General features: G+C 43.3%; 2 protein-coding genes across 6 annotated transcripts in view; both read left to right on the top strand.

Annotated features, from left to right (window-relative positions):
* Window positions 1-17,720, top strand: part of CNOT4 (CCR4-NOT transcription complex subunit 4) — a 136,185-nt gene that overhangs the window by 66,031 nt on the left and 52,434 nt on the right. For all 5 annotated transcript variants that reach the window (XM_075558705.1, XM_075558708.1, XM_075558704.1 and 2 more), the window contains exon 2: window positions 7,874-8,138. In XM_075558705.1, the coding sequence (XP_075414820.1) occupies window positions 7,965-8,138 (174 nt within the window). In that variant the 5' untranslated portion in view covers window positions 7,874-7,964. The remainder of the gene's footprint in view (window positions 1-7,873; window positions 8,139-17,720) is intronic.
* Window positions 3,909-4,421, top strand: LOC142456587 (large ribosomal subunit protein eL29-like). Its single transcript, XM_075557736.1, has one exon. It carries the CDS (start codon window positions 3,939-3,941, stop codon window positions 4,419-4,421), a length of 483 nt encoding a protein of 160 aa, XP_075413851.1. The 5' UTR covers window positions 3,909-3,938.

Genomic DNA, 17,720 nt, shown 5'->3' with positions numbered 1-17,720 from the left:
TACATCTATTGTGTCAATCACATTTGTACATTTGTTGCCATCATCATTCTCAAAACATTTTCTTTCTACTTGAGCCCTTGGTATCAGCTCCTCATTTTTTCCTCTCCCTCTCCCACTCTCCCTCCTTCCCTCATAAACCCTTGATAATTTATTATTTTTTTCATGTCTTACACTGTCCGATGTCTCCCTTTACCCATTTTTGTGTTGTCCATCCCCCTGGGAGTAGGTTATATGTAGATCATTGCGATCGATTTCCCCTTTCTACCCAACCTTCTCTTTCCCCTCCTGGTATCGCTACTCATTTTTGATCCTGAGGGGTTTATCTGTCCTGGATTCCCTATGTTTCTAGCTCTTATCTGTACCAGTGTACATCCTCTGGTCTAGCTGGATTTGTAAGGTAGACTTGGGATCACACGGTAGTGGGGGCGGGAGGTGAGGGGAAGCATTAAAGAACTAGAGGAAAGTTGTATGTTTCATTGATGCTATATTGCCTCTTCTGCTCCCCATGACCCTTCTGTAAGGGGATGTCCAGTTACCTACAGATGGGCTTAGGGTCCTCACTCCATACTCCCCCTCATTCACAATGATATTATTTTTTGTTCTTTGATGCCTAATACCTGAGCCTATCAATACCTCATGATCACATAGACTGGTGTGCTTTTTTTTTTTTCCCATGTGGGCTTTGTTGCTTCTCAGCTAGATGGCCGCTTATTTATCTTCAAGCCTTTAAGACCCCAGACTCTACCTTTTGACAGCCGGGCTCCATCAGCTTTCTTCACTGTATTTGCTTATGCACCTGCTTTGTCAAAAGTGATTACATTGGGAAGGTGAGCATCATGAAATGCCAGTTTAATAGAACAAAGTGTCCTTGCATTGAAGGAGTACTTGAGTGGAGACCCCTTGTCCATCTGCTACCTTAATACTAAACCTATAAATAAATACATGCAAATAAATCTATTTCCCCATCATCATATATAAGTATATTTACATATGTACATATCTGTATTTAGACCTCTATCAATGCCCTTTGCCTCCTACTTCTTTCCTCTATTTCCTTTTCCTTTCCTCTTGTCCCACTATCATTTGATAATCTATTGCACTGGCCACACTGAAATCAGACAATACTCACAGTTAAGGGAGTTTAATCGGGCAGTTAACAGTTTACTTACCACAAGCCAGGATTAGTAAAGATGCAGTAATTAATCCATAGCAACACCTCTCCTCAGCCAGCAGCCAGTTCTCTCATCTTCAGACTCTCAGCCACTTGGCACTTGGTCCCTTGCCCTCTGCTTCTGTTGGTCAGAAAGCCAGCCCCCTGCTCTGTCTCACAGTCTCATAGTCTCAGGGCTGCTCCTCTGTTCTGTCTCATGGTCTTCTCATGGCCTCCATTGCCTTGGCCTGGCTCCTTTGCTCTCATGGGCTCCATACTGCAGCCTGTGGTGCTTCTGGCCTTGGCCTTCCCCTCTTGAGACAGATTTGGAATTTGCTCTATTTGTCCCACCTCTGATGGTTCAGGGCAGGGCCTTCTTTCTGGCTCTTATATACAGGGGAATGGTTTTGATGGAGGTGTGGTTTTAGTCTTTCAGCAGACCATATCCCCAAGGAAACTGGGTATAATTTGGTTCACACCCTCTACAAAAAGTCAAGATTTAATCCTACCATTAACTTTGCATTAGCTTAGCAGAAAATTCCCTATAGCCACAGGCACAGAGCCCAGAATCCTAACACATCACCCAAAGAATTCTCGCTGTAAGGGCCACATTAACTCAGTACACACAGCCCAGGCCATCCTTTGGCTTTTTTAGACAGAGTGCATTCATACTTGAGAATTAACTTTCTCCTTTCTGTAACTTCTTCTACGGTCACCATTAACCCTGTTAACTGACAGTCACACCTGAATCATATAATCTGATCAACATCCCCCCCCCCACCCTTTCTTCTCCAGATCTATCAGGAAAAGGGGAAACTATTCCTATTCAGTGGGATCCCCCCTTATCCCACTCATTTGAGACACCTGTGAAAGCTTGTCAGTCAGTAACTTTGTGCATAATCTCCCCGTGTTTTAGAAAGTCAGTTTCTAAATTGCCTGTTCCTAGCCACCCAACCCTTTGAGTTGACAAGTATGTTGTTTGATGTGAAGAGTCTGCATCTATAAGCAAAGTTCAGTCAGAGCAGCCATCAGATTTCAGCAGTTTACAGCAGTTCATAGGATCAAACATTTCTCTTCATTTGGCTGGGTTCTGGCCAACTTGGCCTAAGCCATCATTCCAAACTAGGTCAAATGAGTACCAGTATCAAGGTCAAGAGTTCACACATTCCTCCCTGTACTCAAACCATCTGGTCTCTTCACGTATTTCTCATCACCGGGGCATGTGGGGGGTGGTGGTGGTGGTGTGACTGGGTCATGCCCCCCACCCGTAGGCCTGGCATTTGAACACCTCTTTAAACTTCAGACCAGCACTTTATTGTTCTTCTCTGTCATCGGTAGACTGTGGACTAGGTCAACAGGTATACAGTCTTGTCCAAACTCTGCCTGCCTCTTCCTTGTTGCCTTTCCTCCACTTTCACTACGTTTTTCAGATGAGTGAATTGAGTTCTTGAGTTTGTGAGTGTCCAACAGTATGGCCCTCTCAGGGGAAGTGATAAAGTAGAAGGCAGGTCTTTTGCCTTGTTTTCCAGTGTTTACTACGTAAGATTGCCTTGCCTTCCTACACTGGTTTATCTGTGTGATGACATTTGGTACCTGGCTTGCATAACTTCTCCTCGGTGCTGGAAGTGAACCAAATGTGCTTACTTTTTATATTAACTCTCTTAGGAGTTTCTTGCTGCCTTTTCTCTTTCACACCCCCTAATTAGCAGGACCTCATCTCACGTTCTTTAGGTGTGTGGTCAGGAGAGACCAGTTTCTGGAGGACATCTTGCTTGGTAAAGTAGCAAAGCAGCAGAGAAGAGGAGGACCTCTAACAAGGTGGACTGGCTGAGTGGCTGCATTGGGGTCCGACATTCCCATCGTAAGGCCAGGGCAGTAAACACTGCCTGTACCATTCTGTAGTTCTGTTTTACTGTGCTGTACGCGGGCCGCTATGTGTCTGAACAGGCTGCTAACAACTGTCAGAAAGATAGACGTGCTTGTCAACTTTTTCATTTTTTCCTTGTCGACTTTTAAAATGGAAATAGAAGCAATCAAAAAGCAAATTCTCAACATGTCACCTTTTACTTAAAATTATTTGTTGGAAACATTTTCAATTTGATAAATCCCAGTTTTTTCTCCCCAGCATTCCATAAATTATGTCACTAAAACTAATAAGCTTTAGTCATGGAAACAAAGTCTTAGAAATGTGGATGATGCCTTTTGATTAGTTTGCTTTCCTATTGATAAGGAACCCTGGTGGTAGATGAGTTGAATTGCTAACCACAAAACCAGCAGTTCAAGTCCACCTATGGCTCTTAGGGAAAAGAATGAGGCTTTTGGATCCTATGAAGATTTACAGCCTCAGAAACCCAGTGGCAGTTCTGCTCTGTCTTCTCGGGTTGCTGTGGGTTGGAATGAACTTGATGGCAATGGTTTTGTGTTTTTCCTACTGGTAGAGGAGCCAGCGCTTGTTTGCATAGGAGCCCTGGTGACACTGTCGGGTAAATGCTGGGCTGCAAACTTAACCACCAGCTTTGCTAGAGAAAGTTGAGGCCGTCTGCTCCCGTAAAGGTTTACTGCCTTGGAAACCAGATACAGGGTTTTTGAGTTGGAATTGATGGATTGGCTGTAGGTTTGGTTTGGGTACGTCTTTATGGCAAACTTAACAAAGAGCATGGCCCTCCTGTATGAGCGTTCTTTGATGGCTTCCTAATGAGGACCGTCTAAGCACAGATTCTGGGGCTAAGACACAGCCCCAGCTCTTCCGGTCCCTGGCGTTCCGGGAGCTGCAGGCGTCGGTGCAGACATGGCCAAATCCAAGAACCACACCACGCACAACCAATCCCAGAAATGGCACAGAAACGGCATCAAAAAACCCCGGTTACAACGATACGAATCTCTTAAGGGGGTGGACCCCAAGTTCCTGAGGAACATGCGCCTCGCCAAGAAGCACAACAAGAAGGGCCTGAAGAAAATGCAGGCCAACAACGCCAAGGCTGCGGCTGCTCGCGCTGAGGCCATCAAGGATCTTGTGAAGCCCACAGAGGTCAAGGCCAAGATCCCAATGGGCGTCAACCGTAAGCTCAGCCGACTGGCCTACATTGCCCACCCCAAGCTTGGCAAGCGGGCTCGGGCACGTATTGCCAAGGGTCTGAGGCTCTGCCGGCCCAAGGCCAAGGCACAAAGCAAGGCTGATGCTCCAGCCAAGGCCACGACCCCAGCAAAAGCTCCCAAAGGCGCCCCTGCCCCAGCACAAGCTCCCAAAGGCCCCCAGGCTCCCACAAAGTAGAGTTCTCTGAGGGCGAGAGGGACTGGTGTGAGCCCTGGGCTGCCGCCTGCATGGCGCTGGTGTCTTCTTGTGCTGTTGGTTGTACAAATAAACCCACGTGGCGCTGAAAAAAAAAAGACACAGCCCCAAACCTGGAGCTTCCTTTCTCTGTTCTCCCGCGACATCAAGGACAATCTCCACTTTGTTGGACCCCTTAGAGTGACCAATGGGGAAAGGCAATAATTTTTTACTGACTTGAGAAGTGGACTATCTTTTCTTCTTTTTAAAAGTTTTATTGGCATATAGTTCACAAATTGTATCATTCTGTAGTTCAGTAATATTGCTAAGAGTTGTACAGTCATCACTATAATCAGATTTAGAACATTTTCTTCATATTATACTCCTCCTTATTAGCTTCCCATTTTCCCCTAACCTCCCCTGCCATAGGCCCAAACCAAGAACAATACTCACTGCTATTGAGTCAGTGCTGACTCATAGCGACCCCCTGTAGGTTTCCAAGACTACAACTGAATACAGGAGTAGCAAGCCCAGTCTTTCCCCCATGGAGCTGCTGGCAGTTTTGAACTGCCAACCACGGTGGATTGAAGCCCAACACATAACCACCACACCACCAGGGCTCGCCATACCCTCAAGAAACCATGAATCCAATTGTGTCTCTATAGATACACCTATCCTATATTTCTTCTGCAGAAAAGCACTAAAACAAACCAAAGCTAGGAATTACATTGTTGTTGTTGTTAGGATCATCTTTTCTTAACACTTTTTTCTGTGTTTTTGCCACTTGTATTTCTTATGTGAACTTCTCAAAAGGCTCTGTTAGTTTCCTTCTTTTGAGATATTTATTTTTTCTTAATGCTTTGTAAGATTTCTGCATATATCCTCTTCATTACTCTTTTCTCCATTGCTTGCCCTGTGTTTTATGTCATTCTGCTTTTTGTGTCAAAGCTGATCATACACATTTTTTAATGTTTTATGAGTACTGTTTTTTACCCCCCTTGTTTAGGACCCCTCTCCCTTTTCAATCTCAAGATTAAAAGAAATAGCGCCATTGTTTTTCTTAAAACACTTTTAAAGTTTTTGATGTTTAAGCTCTTCAGACAGATCATCTGGGAATCTATTTTTATTTCAGTGTTAAGCAGATTTTACCCCTTTGAGTAGGTAGTTCAGTGCTCCTTTACTATGTATAAGCTAGTCCATTCTTTCCTTATTGGTTTTGCTGTCACTTTTATCAAATGTTAAACTTCCATGGGTCGGTTGCTAGATTCTTTATATTTAGTTTCTTTGGTAGTTTATGTATTCTTGGACAATTGCTTAAATTGTTTAAACTTCATATAGTATTATTTGTATCAGATAAGCAAATCCTCCATTTCTTGTCTATTTGTCATACTGTGGTGGTTATTTGTGTGTTGCTGTCAGTAAATTTCCAGTTTTTCCCTCCTTAGAAACTTCAAAGGTATTCTCATTATTTTAGAATTATTTTTGTCATTCCTCTTTAAATCTAATGGATACTGCATTGAATTATAGATTAGGTTGAACATGACCGCCTTTTATGCTTACATAGTGATTTCAACGTAACCTCCCTCCCTGCCTTTTCCCCAAATGAACATCACGTAAGTTTATTTCTGATGTAACAGCAATGTTAAAATTGACAATTTTAATTCTTGACTGCACCAAGTAAGCTTAGCCGTTACAGTATTTTCAAAGTTATTCTCTCCAAAATACCAGGGGAGCTTTTTCCCTACCAGCTCACACCATGGCACACACCGTTCAGAGGCTTTCAGTGAAGGAGGAAATTACTTTGGGAATATTTCAGAACTTCTTCACCCTAATAAAAATGAATGGGAACAAATGATTTATTGTATAGCTTTCTCTACAGGTTCTTTTAGAACCTAAATGCAATACTATATGTAGTATGATTTCTTTTCCAGTATGATTTTTACTTATTTGCCCCACAGTAAAATCTCTGTCCTGAAAAATATCATAGGCAATCTATGAGTTTACAGTCTTTACTGACTGGCCCATGGCCATATGAACTCGAGTAGAGTTCATGACTGTAACTGTGTAATACGTGATAAGTGCAAGAGAATTCACTGTCCACAGACCCTGGCTATTTAGGTTAAGCCACTGACTGACTAGAGTGGAAAAGAACATTCTAAGAAAGGGAGCCGATAGTCTCAATTCAAACTTTAGTAATTTCTCTTCCCTTTTGAAAGAACCTGTACTTAGTTGCCATGAGGCAGCCATTTTTCTTTCAATAACCTCATGTAGGCACACATTTGTAGGGCTGAGTAGATGGTCCAAGTGAAAGGGTTATAGAAATAGAGGTGCAGTGCCCTCTCAGAAACTCATTCAACCTAACCCTTTTATTGGACCGTAAAACCCTAAATCTTTAACCTAAAAGTTTTACATTTACAAAAGATATGTTAGCTAACTTTTAAAACCCTGTTTGCGAGTGTGGAGATGTGCTTATTCCCTTAGGGTGTTTTATGGGTCTTCTGCACACAGCTGCAGAAGCACTTTCATCTGGCTTCCTCTGCACTTACTCTCCCAGGCTCTCAGTGGCATGCTGGTACTGCAGGCACTGCTAGGCATGTGCTATTTATTTATTAATGTTCTCCAGCTAAAGGCTGTGTTTTCTGTGCGGCTTTGCTGCTAATGTTATAGATTATAAATGAAATAAGCTTCTCTTTCCCCTTAGGTGTGTCTGTAAATTGTGACAGTTTTAGAGTACTATACTACTCCTTACTCAGGTGGCAGTTATTACCAGCTTTTAGGTCACAGATGAGGCAGCTTATACACCCACTCTTCACTTATCAGCTCTCTTTTTACCTGGCATTTCATATTTAAAACAACAGTAGAAAATTCGCTATTTGACTACTTTGTGCATTAACGTACATCAGCCAGTAAAGAATGAATGCAGGGGTGTGAGGTGAGAGTAACGTTGGCTGTGATTGTGAGAGTTGTGTGTCAATTTAACTCGAGCATGATTGTCTTTGATTCGGCAATTATGTAATAAAGTAGTCATCCTCCATTGATCTGATGGTGGTCATCCTCTGTTTTCACTGAATGGCTTGTCCTTTGTTAGAGAGAGACTGTAGTGTGTTTTAAGAAGATTCTTTTTTATTTCTTCCCTTAAAAGGTTTTATGATTAGTGTTTGGTTAGCACTAAATGTTTTATCTAGATAAAAAAGGAATCTTTTCATTAAAACATTTTTTTTACTTAATCATAAAATAAATGCATGTTGCTGGGCTATTTATCTTGACATGCAAAAACTCACAAGAATGTATGTATCTTGTTGATAGGCAGAGGAAAATCCATTTTGAGATAACAGCAAAAAATGGCACAAATAAATAATTGGGAAAAAATTAATACCATGATTCTAGATAGTTGAACTTGCTTGCCATTCTTGCTTGCCAGTTTTAAACAATATACTTTGTTTATTCTCACACAGGTCTTCAAAGTCTACATTTTAGCTCTCAGCGCTCAACTTCCTTCTCCCTTAAATTATTATAAACTTTTGCTGCTGTTTAAAAATCGTGAAGATGTCTCGCAGTCCTGATGCGAAGGAAGACCCTGTGGAATGCCCTCTTTGCATGGAGCCCTTGGAGATAGACGACATCAACTTTTTCCCCTGCACCTGTGGCTATCAGATCTGTCGATTTTGTTGGCATCGAATTCGCACTGACGAAAATGGGCTTTGTCCTGCATGTAGAAAGGTAAATATACACCAAGAACTGTGTCTAGATGTCCCTTCATGCATAAGTACATGGATTTAAGAGCCTCAATTTGCAGGTTTCTGCCGGGGTTATTTGAAGTGTTGTGTTTTTAGGATCTCAGTGAGGTGATAAAAAGATTGAACTGGGTCTGACCCGGTCTTCTGGCCTTGGCTTCGTTGCTGCCTAGCTGTATGGCATGAGTAAAGCTACACAGTCAAGTCACTCTGGTTAATGATTCATTTTCTAGTCCAAGGAGATGAAGTAGATCAGTAGAATTTGCTGGTTAAGGGAATTCGGGATGAAGGGATAATGGGTTTGGATAGGCTGGTGTGTGATTGGAAAAAAAACATTCAAGATGATTTGTGGGAAGGAATTTAATTTTCTGATAGAAATTAGATTTTTTGACATTTGTTAAAAGGGGTTGTGAGTTAAAATGATTGGGAAATTTTGGCTCTGGCAAGAATAGCTGCTCCCTTGGTGAGCTCTGACTCCAGTTCTGGACACTTGCACATGTCAGGGAGCTGGGGCCTGGAGAAGGTGCAGCCCGCTCAGTCCCCACCTCGTGCGCAGCACAGCTGGGACTCACAGGTAAGCCTTTGTTCTGAGCTGTGCCACGGAAGAGTCCTTTCTGACTAGACATTGATGATGTTTCTTTTTCCTATTGTTTGGGTGAGTAGCCTCCGTCCAGTTCCAATCTAGTGATCTGGCCATTGGGCTAACGAGGACTACTGTGCTTTTGATTTTGAAGGACTTTTGGATCTGGTGACCCCAAGATTTAATGCAATTATCTATCACTTAGATATAGAATTTACTTTCTCGTTCATATTTCTCTATATGACTTAAGCTTTCTTTTTCTACTTAACTGTTTGAAAGAAATCTTGTGTTCAGTACCAGCAACTTTTGAGAAATCAAAAATGTGCTCAGGTACCTCAAAGATAAAACGTAATCTCCTTCTTGACTTCTTTACTTGGTGATTTACAATAAATCTCAGAAGTCCAGGCATTCAGGCGTTTTTCTGTTTTGTTTTTTAATGTAGAGCACTGCAGTATGTATTTAATTCAACAGAGAAAGGGGTTAGGTCTTTGTAAGTCTAACTTAGGTCTTTGTAACTTAATGAAGTTTATATGCTACATATAATTACACATTTACGAGTAAATATATATTGTACTTTTTTTGTGTTTGCAGTATTGGGTATATTCCAAATTATAGGAACTATATATGAAAGAACACAATTGTCCCCTTAGGGTTTCTCAGGTTGTGATATATATTTTGTTGTCATTAGGAATATACACAGCAAAAATACAAAACAAAACAAAAAACTCACCACCATGGAGTTGAGGCCTACTTCCAGTAGCCCTGTAGGACAGGTGGAACTCCTGGATCTCAGAGACTGACTCTGTGCATATAGAAAGGCTCGTCTTGGGGAGTGTGAACGGTTCGCAGTCCAAAGCGTAACTGCTGCGACACGCAAACTGCCTCCACTTCAGCCAGGTCTGCGTGTACCAGCTGTGTCTACGCCGTCTGCACACTCACGCTGTGGGCTGCTCTCATTCTCCTTTTCTGAGGAGCTCGTCCCTCAGTGAGCATAAATTTAGGTTTTAATCTTGACAGGAGCAGATTGCCAGGACTGTTCTCTACTGAGTTGCTCGAGGATTAGAACCACCTACTTTTTTTTTAGTGGTTAAGTTATTCCACCAAGACTCTTCTATTGTGTGTATATAGAATGAATGCATAATAATGAAGAGGCTTCAAGAGTTTTTTTTTTTGCTTCAAGAGTTTTTAAGAGAATTTTTTAAATGAAATTTAAAAGATGATGGAATTTTCCACGAACTTTTGATGTCCTTTTTGATATTTAGTATATACAATGCATACTTACATCTCTTGCTGTCAATCAGTCAATTCCCTTTCATGGTACCCAGTAGGATGGAGAATCGCCCTTGTGGGTTTCTGGTGCCAACTCTTTAGGGGAGCAAAATGCTGCCTCTTTCTTAGGCGGATGTATATAAAACGCTTACACACACAGAGTTCTGGGTAGTGGTGCAGTGGTGATGCATGGGGCTGCCATCCACAAGGTCAGCAGTTCAGGAGCACCAGCCGCTCCCCAGGAGAAAGACAGGACTTTCTACTCCCATTAACATGTGGGTCACTATGAGTCAGAATTCATTTGATGGCAGTGAGGCGTTTTATTTATTTAATTAATTATGTTTCATTTCACGCATACTTTCTGTAGAGTTAACTTATTTTAGGAAATGGGAAAGATAAATGATATTGGCATAAAAACCAACCCATCCATAGCCTTCAAGTCAATTTTGACTCATAGCAATTCTATAGGACTGAGTAGAGCTGCCCCTTTGGGGGTCTAAGGCTGTAAAAAGAGCAGAAATCCATCTCTTTCTCTCAAGGAGCAGTAGGTAGATTTGAACCCACAATACCACTAGGACTCCTTGACCTTCGGATTAGTTTTGTTCAAAATCTTAGTGAAGTCTTGTTAATGGATTTTAAACTTTTAGTTCAAAAAAATTGGTTCCTAATCAGTCCTTAAGAACTCAGCCCTTGTAGCACTGATGAAATACACAACTTCCTCTAGCTCTGTGGTGCATCCTCCACCCACTATCATGATCTCAGTTCTACCTTATAAATTGGATTAGATGAGAGCATGCACACTGCTACAGATAAGAGCCCGCAACACAGGGAATCCAGGATAGAACCCCCTCCCCCGCCCCCAGGGCCAACAATGCGAGTAGAGATACCAGCAGGATTAGGGGAGGGTTAGGGGAGAAAGGGGGAATCGATCAACCTATAACCATCTCTCAGGGGGACAAACAATGGAAAAGTGGGTGAGGGGTGACAGAGGATGATGTAAAATATGAAAATAGTCTATAACTTATCAAGGGGTTGTGAGGGAGGGGAAAGAAGTGGGGAGCTGATATCAGGGGCTCACGTGGGAAGAGAACACGTTGAAAATGATGGCAGCATATGTGCAAATGTGCTTGACACACTGTATGTATGTATTGTGATAGAGCTGTATGAGCCCCCAGTAAAATGATTTATTTTTTTTAAGTTCATGAAAAAAAAAATGCAGCCCTATGGAAGTATTTCTTTGAAAATGATGACTCTGCAGATAACCTAAGACTCACAAACTTGTAAATTTAACTGGCTTTTTGAAGTTTCTCAATTTTCCCCTTTGTCTTAGCCTTGTCAGCATTTTGGTCTCTGCTCAGCTTTCTTTTTGAAAGAATCTCTAGGCAAAATATTGAATGATGCAGGAAATATCAAGAGGAAATTGAAAGAATACACAGAGCCACTGTACCAGAAAGAACTAGTCGATAGTCACAATTTCATGCAGTAGCATATAAGCAGGAATCAATGGCACTGAAGGAAGAAGTCTAAGCTGCACTGAATTCATTAGCCAAAAACAAGGCTACAGGAATTGATGAAGTATTCATTGAAATGTTTCAGGAAGCTGAAGAAGCCCTGGAAGCACTCACTCGTCTATGCCAGGAAATTTGGAAGAAAGCTACCTGGCCAGTTGATGGGAAGAGATCCATATTGTTACCCGTTCTAAAAAAAGGGGACCCAACAGAATGCTCTACTTCTATAACAATAACATTGGTATCACATGCAAGTAAAATTTTGTTGAATATCATCCAACATCGGTTGTTGCAGTTCATTGACATGGAGCTGCCAAAAATTCTCTGGATTGAGAAGGGGACATGGAACAAGGATTATCACTGTGAATGTCAGCTGGCTCTTGGCTCAAAGCAGAGAATACCAGAAAGATATTTATTTATATTTCATTAATGATGCAAAGGCATTAGCCTGTGTGGACCATATTAAACTGTGGGTAACATCGAGAGGATGGGAATTCCTGAACACTTCATTGTGCTCGTTTGGAACTTGTACACGGATCAGGGGGCAGTTGTGGGCATAGAGCAAGGGAATCCTGCATGGTTTAAAATCAGAGACGGCGTGCATCAGGTTTGTGTCTCTCACCATATTTTTTCAACTGACAATGAGGAAATCTTCAGAGAAGCTGAATGACATGAAGAAGAGTGCAGAATCAGGATTGGAGGCCGGCTGATCCATAACCTGCTGTATGTAGATAACACAACCCTACTTGCTCAAAGTGAGGAGCAATTGAAGCACTTGCTGATGACGATCAAGGGTTTTAGCCTTCAGCATGGATTACAATTCAATGTAAGGGAGACCCAGATCCTCACAACTGGACCAGTAGGCAACATGATCCATGGAGAAAAGGTTGAAGTTGTCAAGGATTTTGTCTTAACTTGGATCCACAAATCAATGCTCATGGAAGCAGCAGTTAAGAGTTTAAAAGATGTGTTGCATTAGGGAAATCTGCTGCACAAGACCTCTTTAGAGCAGGGGTCCTCAAACTACAGCCCGCGGCCACATGCGGCCCGCTGAGGACATTTTTCTGGCCTGCCGGGTGTTTTTGCCCTGTTTGTTTTTTTACTTCAAAATAAAATATGTGCAGTGTCCATAGGAATTTGTCCATAGTTTTTTTCTAAAGTATAGTCCGGCCCTCCAACGAGCCTAGGGGACAGTGAACTGGCCCGTTTAAAAAGTTTGAGAACTCTTGCTTTAGAGGGTTGAAGAGCAAGGATGTTACTTTGAGGATTATGGTGTACCTGATCTAAGCTATAGTAGTCTCCATTCTCATCATATGCATGTGAAAATTGGGCTTTGAATGAGGAAGACTGTAGAAGAATCAGTGCATTTGAAATATGACGCTGGAGAAGTGCCATGGACTGCTAAAAGGACAAACTAATCTATATTGGAAGGAGTAAGACCAGGATGTTCCTCAGAGGCGAGGATTGCAAGATTTTGACTAACATACTTTGAACATACTGTCAGGAGAGACCAGTCCCTGGAGAAGGACATCATGTTTGGCGAAGTGGAAGGGTGGGGAAAAAGAGGAAGGCCCTCAATGAGATGGATGGACACAGTGGCTGCAGCAATCGGCTCAGGCACAGGAGCAATGGTGAGGATGGCCCAGGACCTTGCAGGGACTCCTTCTGTTGTGCATAGGGTCGCTATGGGCTAGAGCCGAGTTGATGGCACCTAACAACAATAACAACTGCTCAGCTCATTGTGTCATGTGGTGCCTAGTGCTGGGGCCAGTGAGGGCCAGAGGATGGGAGGCTTGGCTTTCACATCAATGCCCTGCTACTCCCCGTCTACCATCCAGCATCTGAAAACCGTCACTTCACACCTTTGAGCTGGGTGTTAGCGCTTTCAGCTTGCCGTCTGTGTCTCGCTACAGAGGGTCCCTAGAATTGGTCCCAACAGCTTCTAACAGGGGTTTTCCCTAACTACTTGGCCCTTTTCTTAGCTTGTTCTGACCTCTGCATTCTTTGGGAAAAGGAGGGGTGGTGGGTACAGATCTGTTTATTCTCAGTGTGAAATGACCGGTTGGTTGGTGTCTGCTTCCCATCTTACGAACAGAAGACTCTCCACCTTGGGCTGGCTAATGAACTGAGGGCCGAGTATGTATTCAATGGTGTGACTGGCCTTGTTACTCTCGTTATTGGCCTCTATCCAGAAAGTGACTTAGGAGCTTCCCACTGTAAATTATTCATGCTTTTAAAGTGTAGACTTAAAAAAAAAGTTTTATATAGCACTTTTCATTATCTTAAACAAGAGGGTTAATTGTCTCGCCATTATTGGAAACTAGAAGCCCCCCCAAAGAATACAACAGAATTAGATGCTCGGAGCAAAAATCTGTCCACCCATAAAAATTTTAAAATATATTTGTTTGTAAATGGTTTAAATAGAACAGAATAGAAATTATAAATTACTTTAAATCCATAATTGGAGTACTACTTCCCAGAATCTCTGGAATGAGGCCAAAGTGGTAATTTGAAGAAAAATTGAAACCTTAATTGCATTTATTAGAAACCAAGAAAGAATGAAACCAAAATGAACTTATTTTCACCTCAGAAACCAGAAAAAAAGAATAAGCATTGTGGCCGTGGAAGATGGGATTAAACAGAATTTAATAGCAATAGGAAGAGGAAATAGTCTTCCAATAAAGGCGAGAGGGCATAAAATAAAATCAACTCTTGACAATCCTGATGTGGGTGGAGAGCACGAGGAACAAAACACGTAGAGGAAATGACGCGATTACGCAAAAACTGGCAAACCATCTTGCTTGGTTGTTTGGCAGTTTATTGCCAAATGAATACCATTAAAATTTGTGCTATGTTTAAATGCTGCCCCATGGTGGCCTACTTGGTGGTTAGCCTTCTTCGCAGGCGTGGTGGGGCTGTCCCAACTTTCAGCTGCCTCCTGCTCAGCAGAAGGAGTTCCTGCCCGGTCCTGGCATAGCAGTCCCCTTAGCGGGCATCCTTCTCGCCGCCGCAGTCTTTCATTTGTTGATCTCGTTCTTTTTCCCCTCTCTCTCCCCTCCCTACCTACCCTCTTCCCCCCCCCCCCCCGCCCTTCCTCTACCTTTTCCTCCTCCTCTCGCCCTGCCGGTGTGCCTCTCTACCCCCTCTCCCTCGCCCTTGCCCTCTCTGTTAGCCTTCTTCCACTCCCTCCCTCACATCCCTGTGCTAGGTTATTAGCTTTCAGCCATGGGATGTGTGGAATAGTGCATGTGGAGGTGCTGTGCATATACGTGGGCCATGTGAGGTTCGCGCTTCTCCAGGTCCTGATGAGACTGTTCAACTAAGGCTAAGAAGACTTCGATTATGCGGTTGCTACTTGTGTTTCTTTAAAGTAGCATATTTTTATATGGTCCAGAGATATTCGGTTCTTCATAACAACAGAGATATAGCTTCCCCAATAGTTGAAGATTTCAAAACTACTGTTCATCATCTCCTTTAAGACTAACTCTACAGGAGGAGGTAGCCTTGCCTTTTGGCTGTAGTTTCAAACTGCTGACCATGCAGTTAGCAGCCCAAAGGGTGACCGCTATGCCCCCAGTATGTAACTAATTTGATCGTTCGTCTCTTGTATTATCTTTTGCATCATACAGTGGTTATATTCCAACAGAGTTGACTTTAAAGCCAAATAGAGGTAACCTTCCATAGGAAAGCGCTTGGAATAAGGAAGAAACCAGGCTAGGATAACAATGTAATTCAGTATTATGTACTTAACATGATGTGATGTGCTCAACACGGTGGTGTATCAGTAATGTGGGTTAATGCTGCAACCCACTTTGACAGTGTCAGAGCCTGTTGGCACAGAAAGACCCCTTAGCACGTTTGCCAGCTCCCTCCTATTCTCAGACGATCCGGGGTGCTGGTGGGTGCCTCTCCAGTCTCTGCCAAGAAGGACGAAATTCTCTCTGGCTCCAGGCTGTTGAAGGTGGCTGCAGGGTCCCGCTGCACATACCTGGTAGTCTGTGCTGTGAGATTTACAATCTAAGTTAATAACAACCAAGCTGAGAAATGCCTCCTTCTGCAGAGTCTGCTGTTACAGCTGTGTCAGCTTGCTGTAGATTTCCAAAAGTTTTCTGGACTTTTCTGACTACGAACAGGAAATGTGCAGTGCTTGGAGCACCCCTGGGGTAGCACCATCTCATGGCTGGTCCACTGCACCTTACAACCTGAGTTAGGGTCAATCCCCAGACTTTGCGGTGCTTTACCAGAGTGGGGCTGTCTGCCTCAAGATACATTCTCACCTGTTCACTTTGAAGCCAAGCTTTATGGCAGAAGACTAATATATCTGGTTGTGTGTGTGTGTGTGTGTGTGTGTGTGTGTTTGCTCTGCCACTTTTTTCATGTTGTAAGCATGGGCTCTCCTACCTGCACAGCAACGTTAGGGATTCGATACTGTGGCTCCCATTTTGCAGATGAAGCTGAGCCAGAAAAGTAACAAAACTTAGACACCATCTCTAAGTTAGGGGAGGATAAGCCAGGATCCCAAACCAGGCACTCTGCCTCCCCCCTCCCTCCCAAGCTGCCAGCAGCTCTGGCATAAGTACTCAGGAATGAAAAATGGCCCTGTCATATTGAAAGAAAAAGATAAAGACACGCACAGTATAATATCTAGTATTTATCAAGGACTTGCTGTATGCCAGACACAATAATAATGGCTTCATAAGTCTTATTGCATCTTGACACCAACTTTTGAGATGATTTTCAGCGTACATGGGAGGAGATTGAGTCATCAGGCTGAGAGAGTTTGTCTAAGCCTGTGTGGCTAGTAAGTGCCGAAGTGAAAATCAGCTGCCCGAACCCAAGTCTGTTCCGTATTTTCCCTTTGGCCTCCCTCTTAAGCTGAGACTGCGAGCGAGCGTTGGAGCTGGGACTCTGTTAGCATTTAGAAGGCTTTCATTACATTCATCTTGATTGCAATACACAAGCCCATGGCCCACATATAGGGGAGAGAACTTAGAACGTTTGCCGCTTGCATACCCCCCAGCAGCATAGCCGTCTGTGAACTGTGCACGGGAGGGGGGGACTGTCGGGTGCCTCAGAGAACTGGTTCTTGTTTTCAGGAGCATCAAAGTCACAGGCACAGAGAGTACAGCCAAAGGCACCTACGGAATTAATTCAAGTCGTTTTTCAGAACACTGGGTGGTATGGAAAGTTTTAACAATAATCGTACTCTGCGCTGTTAGTCGTGGTTGCTAATGGCCATTGAGTTGGTTCCGACTCTTGGCAACCACACATGTGCAGACTGGGACTAAACTGCTTCCTAAGGTTTTTAAGACTGTATGACTTTTCAGATGCAGCACCCACCCCCCCACCCTCCGTCATGTCTTCTGAGGCACCTCAGGGGGCTTATCAGCCTTTGGGCTCGTGGTGGCATGCTTAACCATCTGCACCACCAGGGACCCAATTTGCGCTGCTGCTTTGGTGGTTGCTAGGTGCCCTCAAGTCAGGTCTACTCCGAGGGATCCTACGTACATTAGAACAGAAGGCTCTCCAGTTCCGCGCCATCCTCCCCGCTGTTAGGTTTGAGCCCGCTGTTGCAGCCTCAGTTAAAGGCCACCTTTGGGAGGGTCTTCATCCACCACGCCTGATTGCCTTCTCCGGGAACTCCTCTCCACTGATAACGCCTCCAAGTGTCGGGGAGGGAACCTCACCATTCTTGCTTCTAAGGAGCACTCTGCATGTACTTCTTCCAAGACCGATTTGCTTGTTCTTTTGACAGTTCAGGGTACTCTGGCAGCACTGTCATTCAAATGCATCAACTTTTCTCTGGCCTTCCTTACTCCTAGTTCAACTTTCACATGCACATGAGGCGATTGACAATACCATGGCTTGGGGTCAGGTGCACCCTTGTCCTCAAAGTAACCAACATCTTTGCTTTTCAACACGTTAAGTCTTGGTCAGCACGTTTACCCAATGCAGCGCACCATTTGATCTCTTCATTGCTGCCTCCATGAGCACTGACTGTGGATCCAAGCAAGAGAAAATCCTTGACAACTCATCTTTGCTGGTGGCTTAGTAGTTAATGCGTTGGGCTCCAGTCCATAAGGCCAGCAGTTTAAAACTACCAGCTGCTCTGTGGCAGAAATACGAGGCTTTCTGCTCCTGTGAAATGCTAGTCTTGGAAACTCACAACAGTAGTTTTACTGAGTCCTATAGGATCATTTACTATACGTCA

This window comes from Tenrec ecaudatus, chromosome 9 (assembly GCF_050624435.1).
Source record: "Tenrec ecaudatus isolate mTenEca1 chromosome 9, mTenEca1.hap1, whole genome shotgun sequence".
NCBI classification, from domain to species: Eukaryota; Metazoa; Chordata; class Mammalia; order Afrosoricida; family Tenrecidae; genus Tenrec; species Tenrec ecaudatus.
This window is presented reverse-complemented; position numbering and strand designations above follow the sequence as displayed.

What these genes read in the sequence shown, in the direction of transcription:
- LOC142456587 (XM_075557736.1), top strand. Translation starts at nt 3,939, where the DNA reads ATGGCCAAATCCAAGAACCACACCACGCACAACCAATCCCAGAAATGG.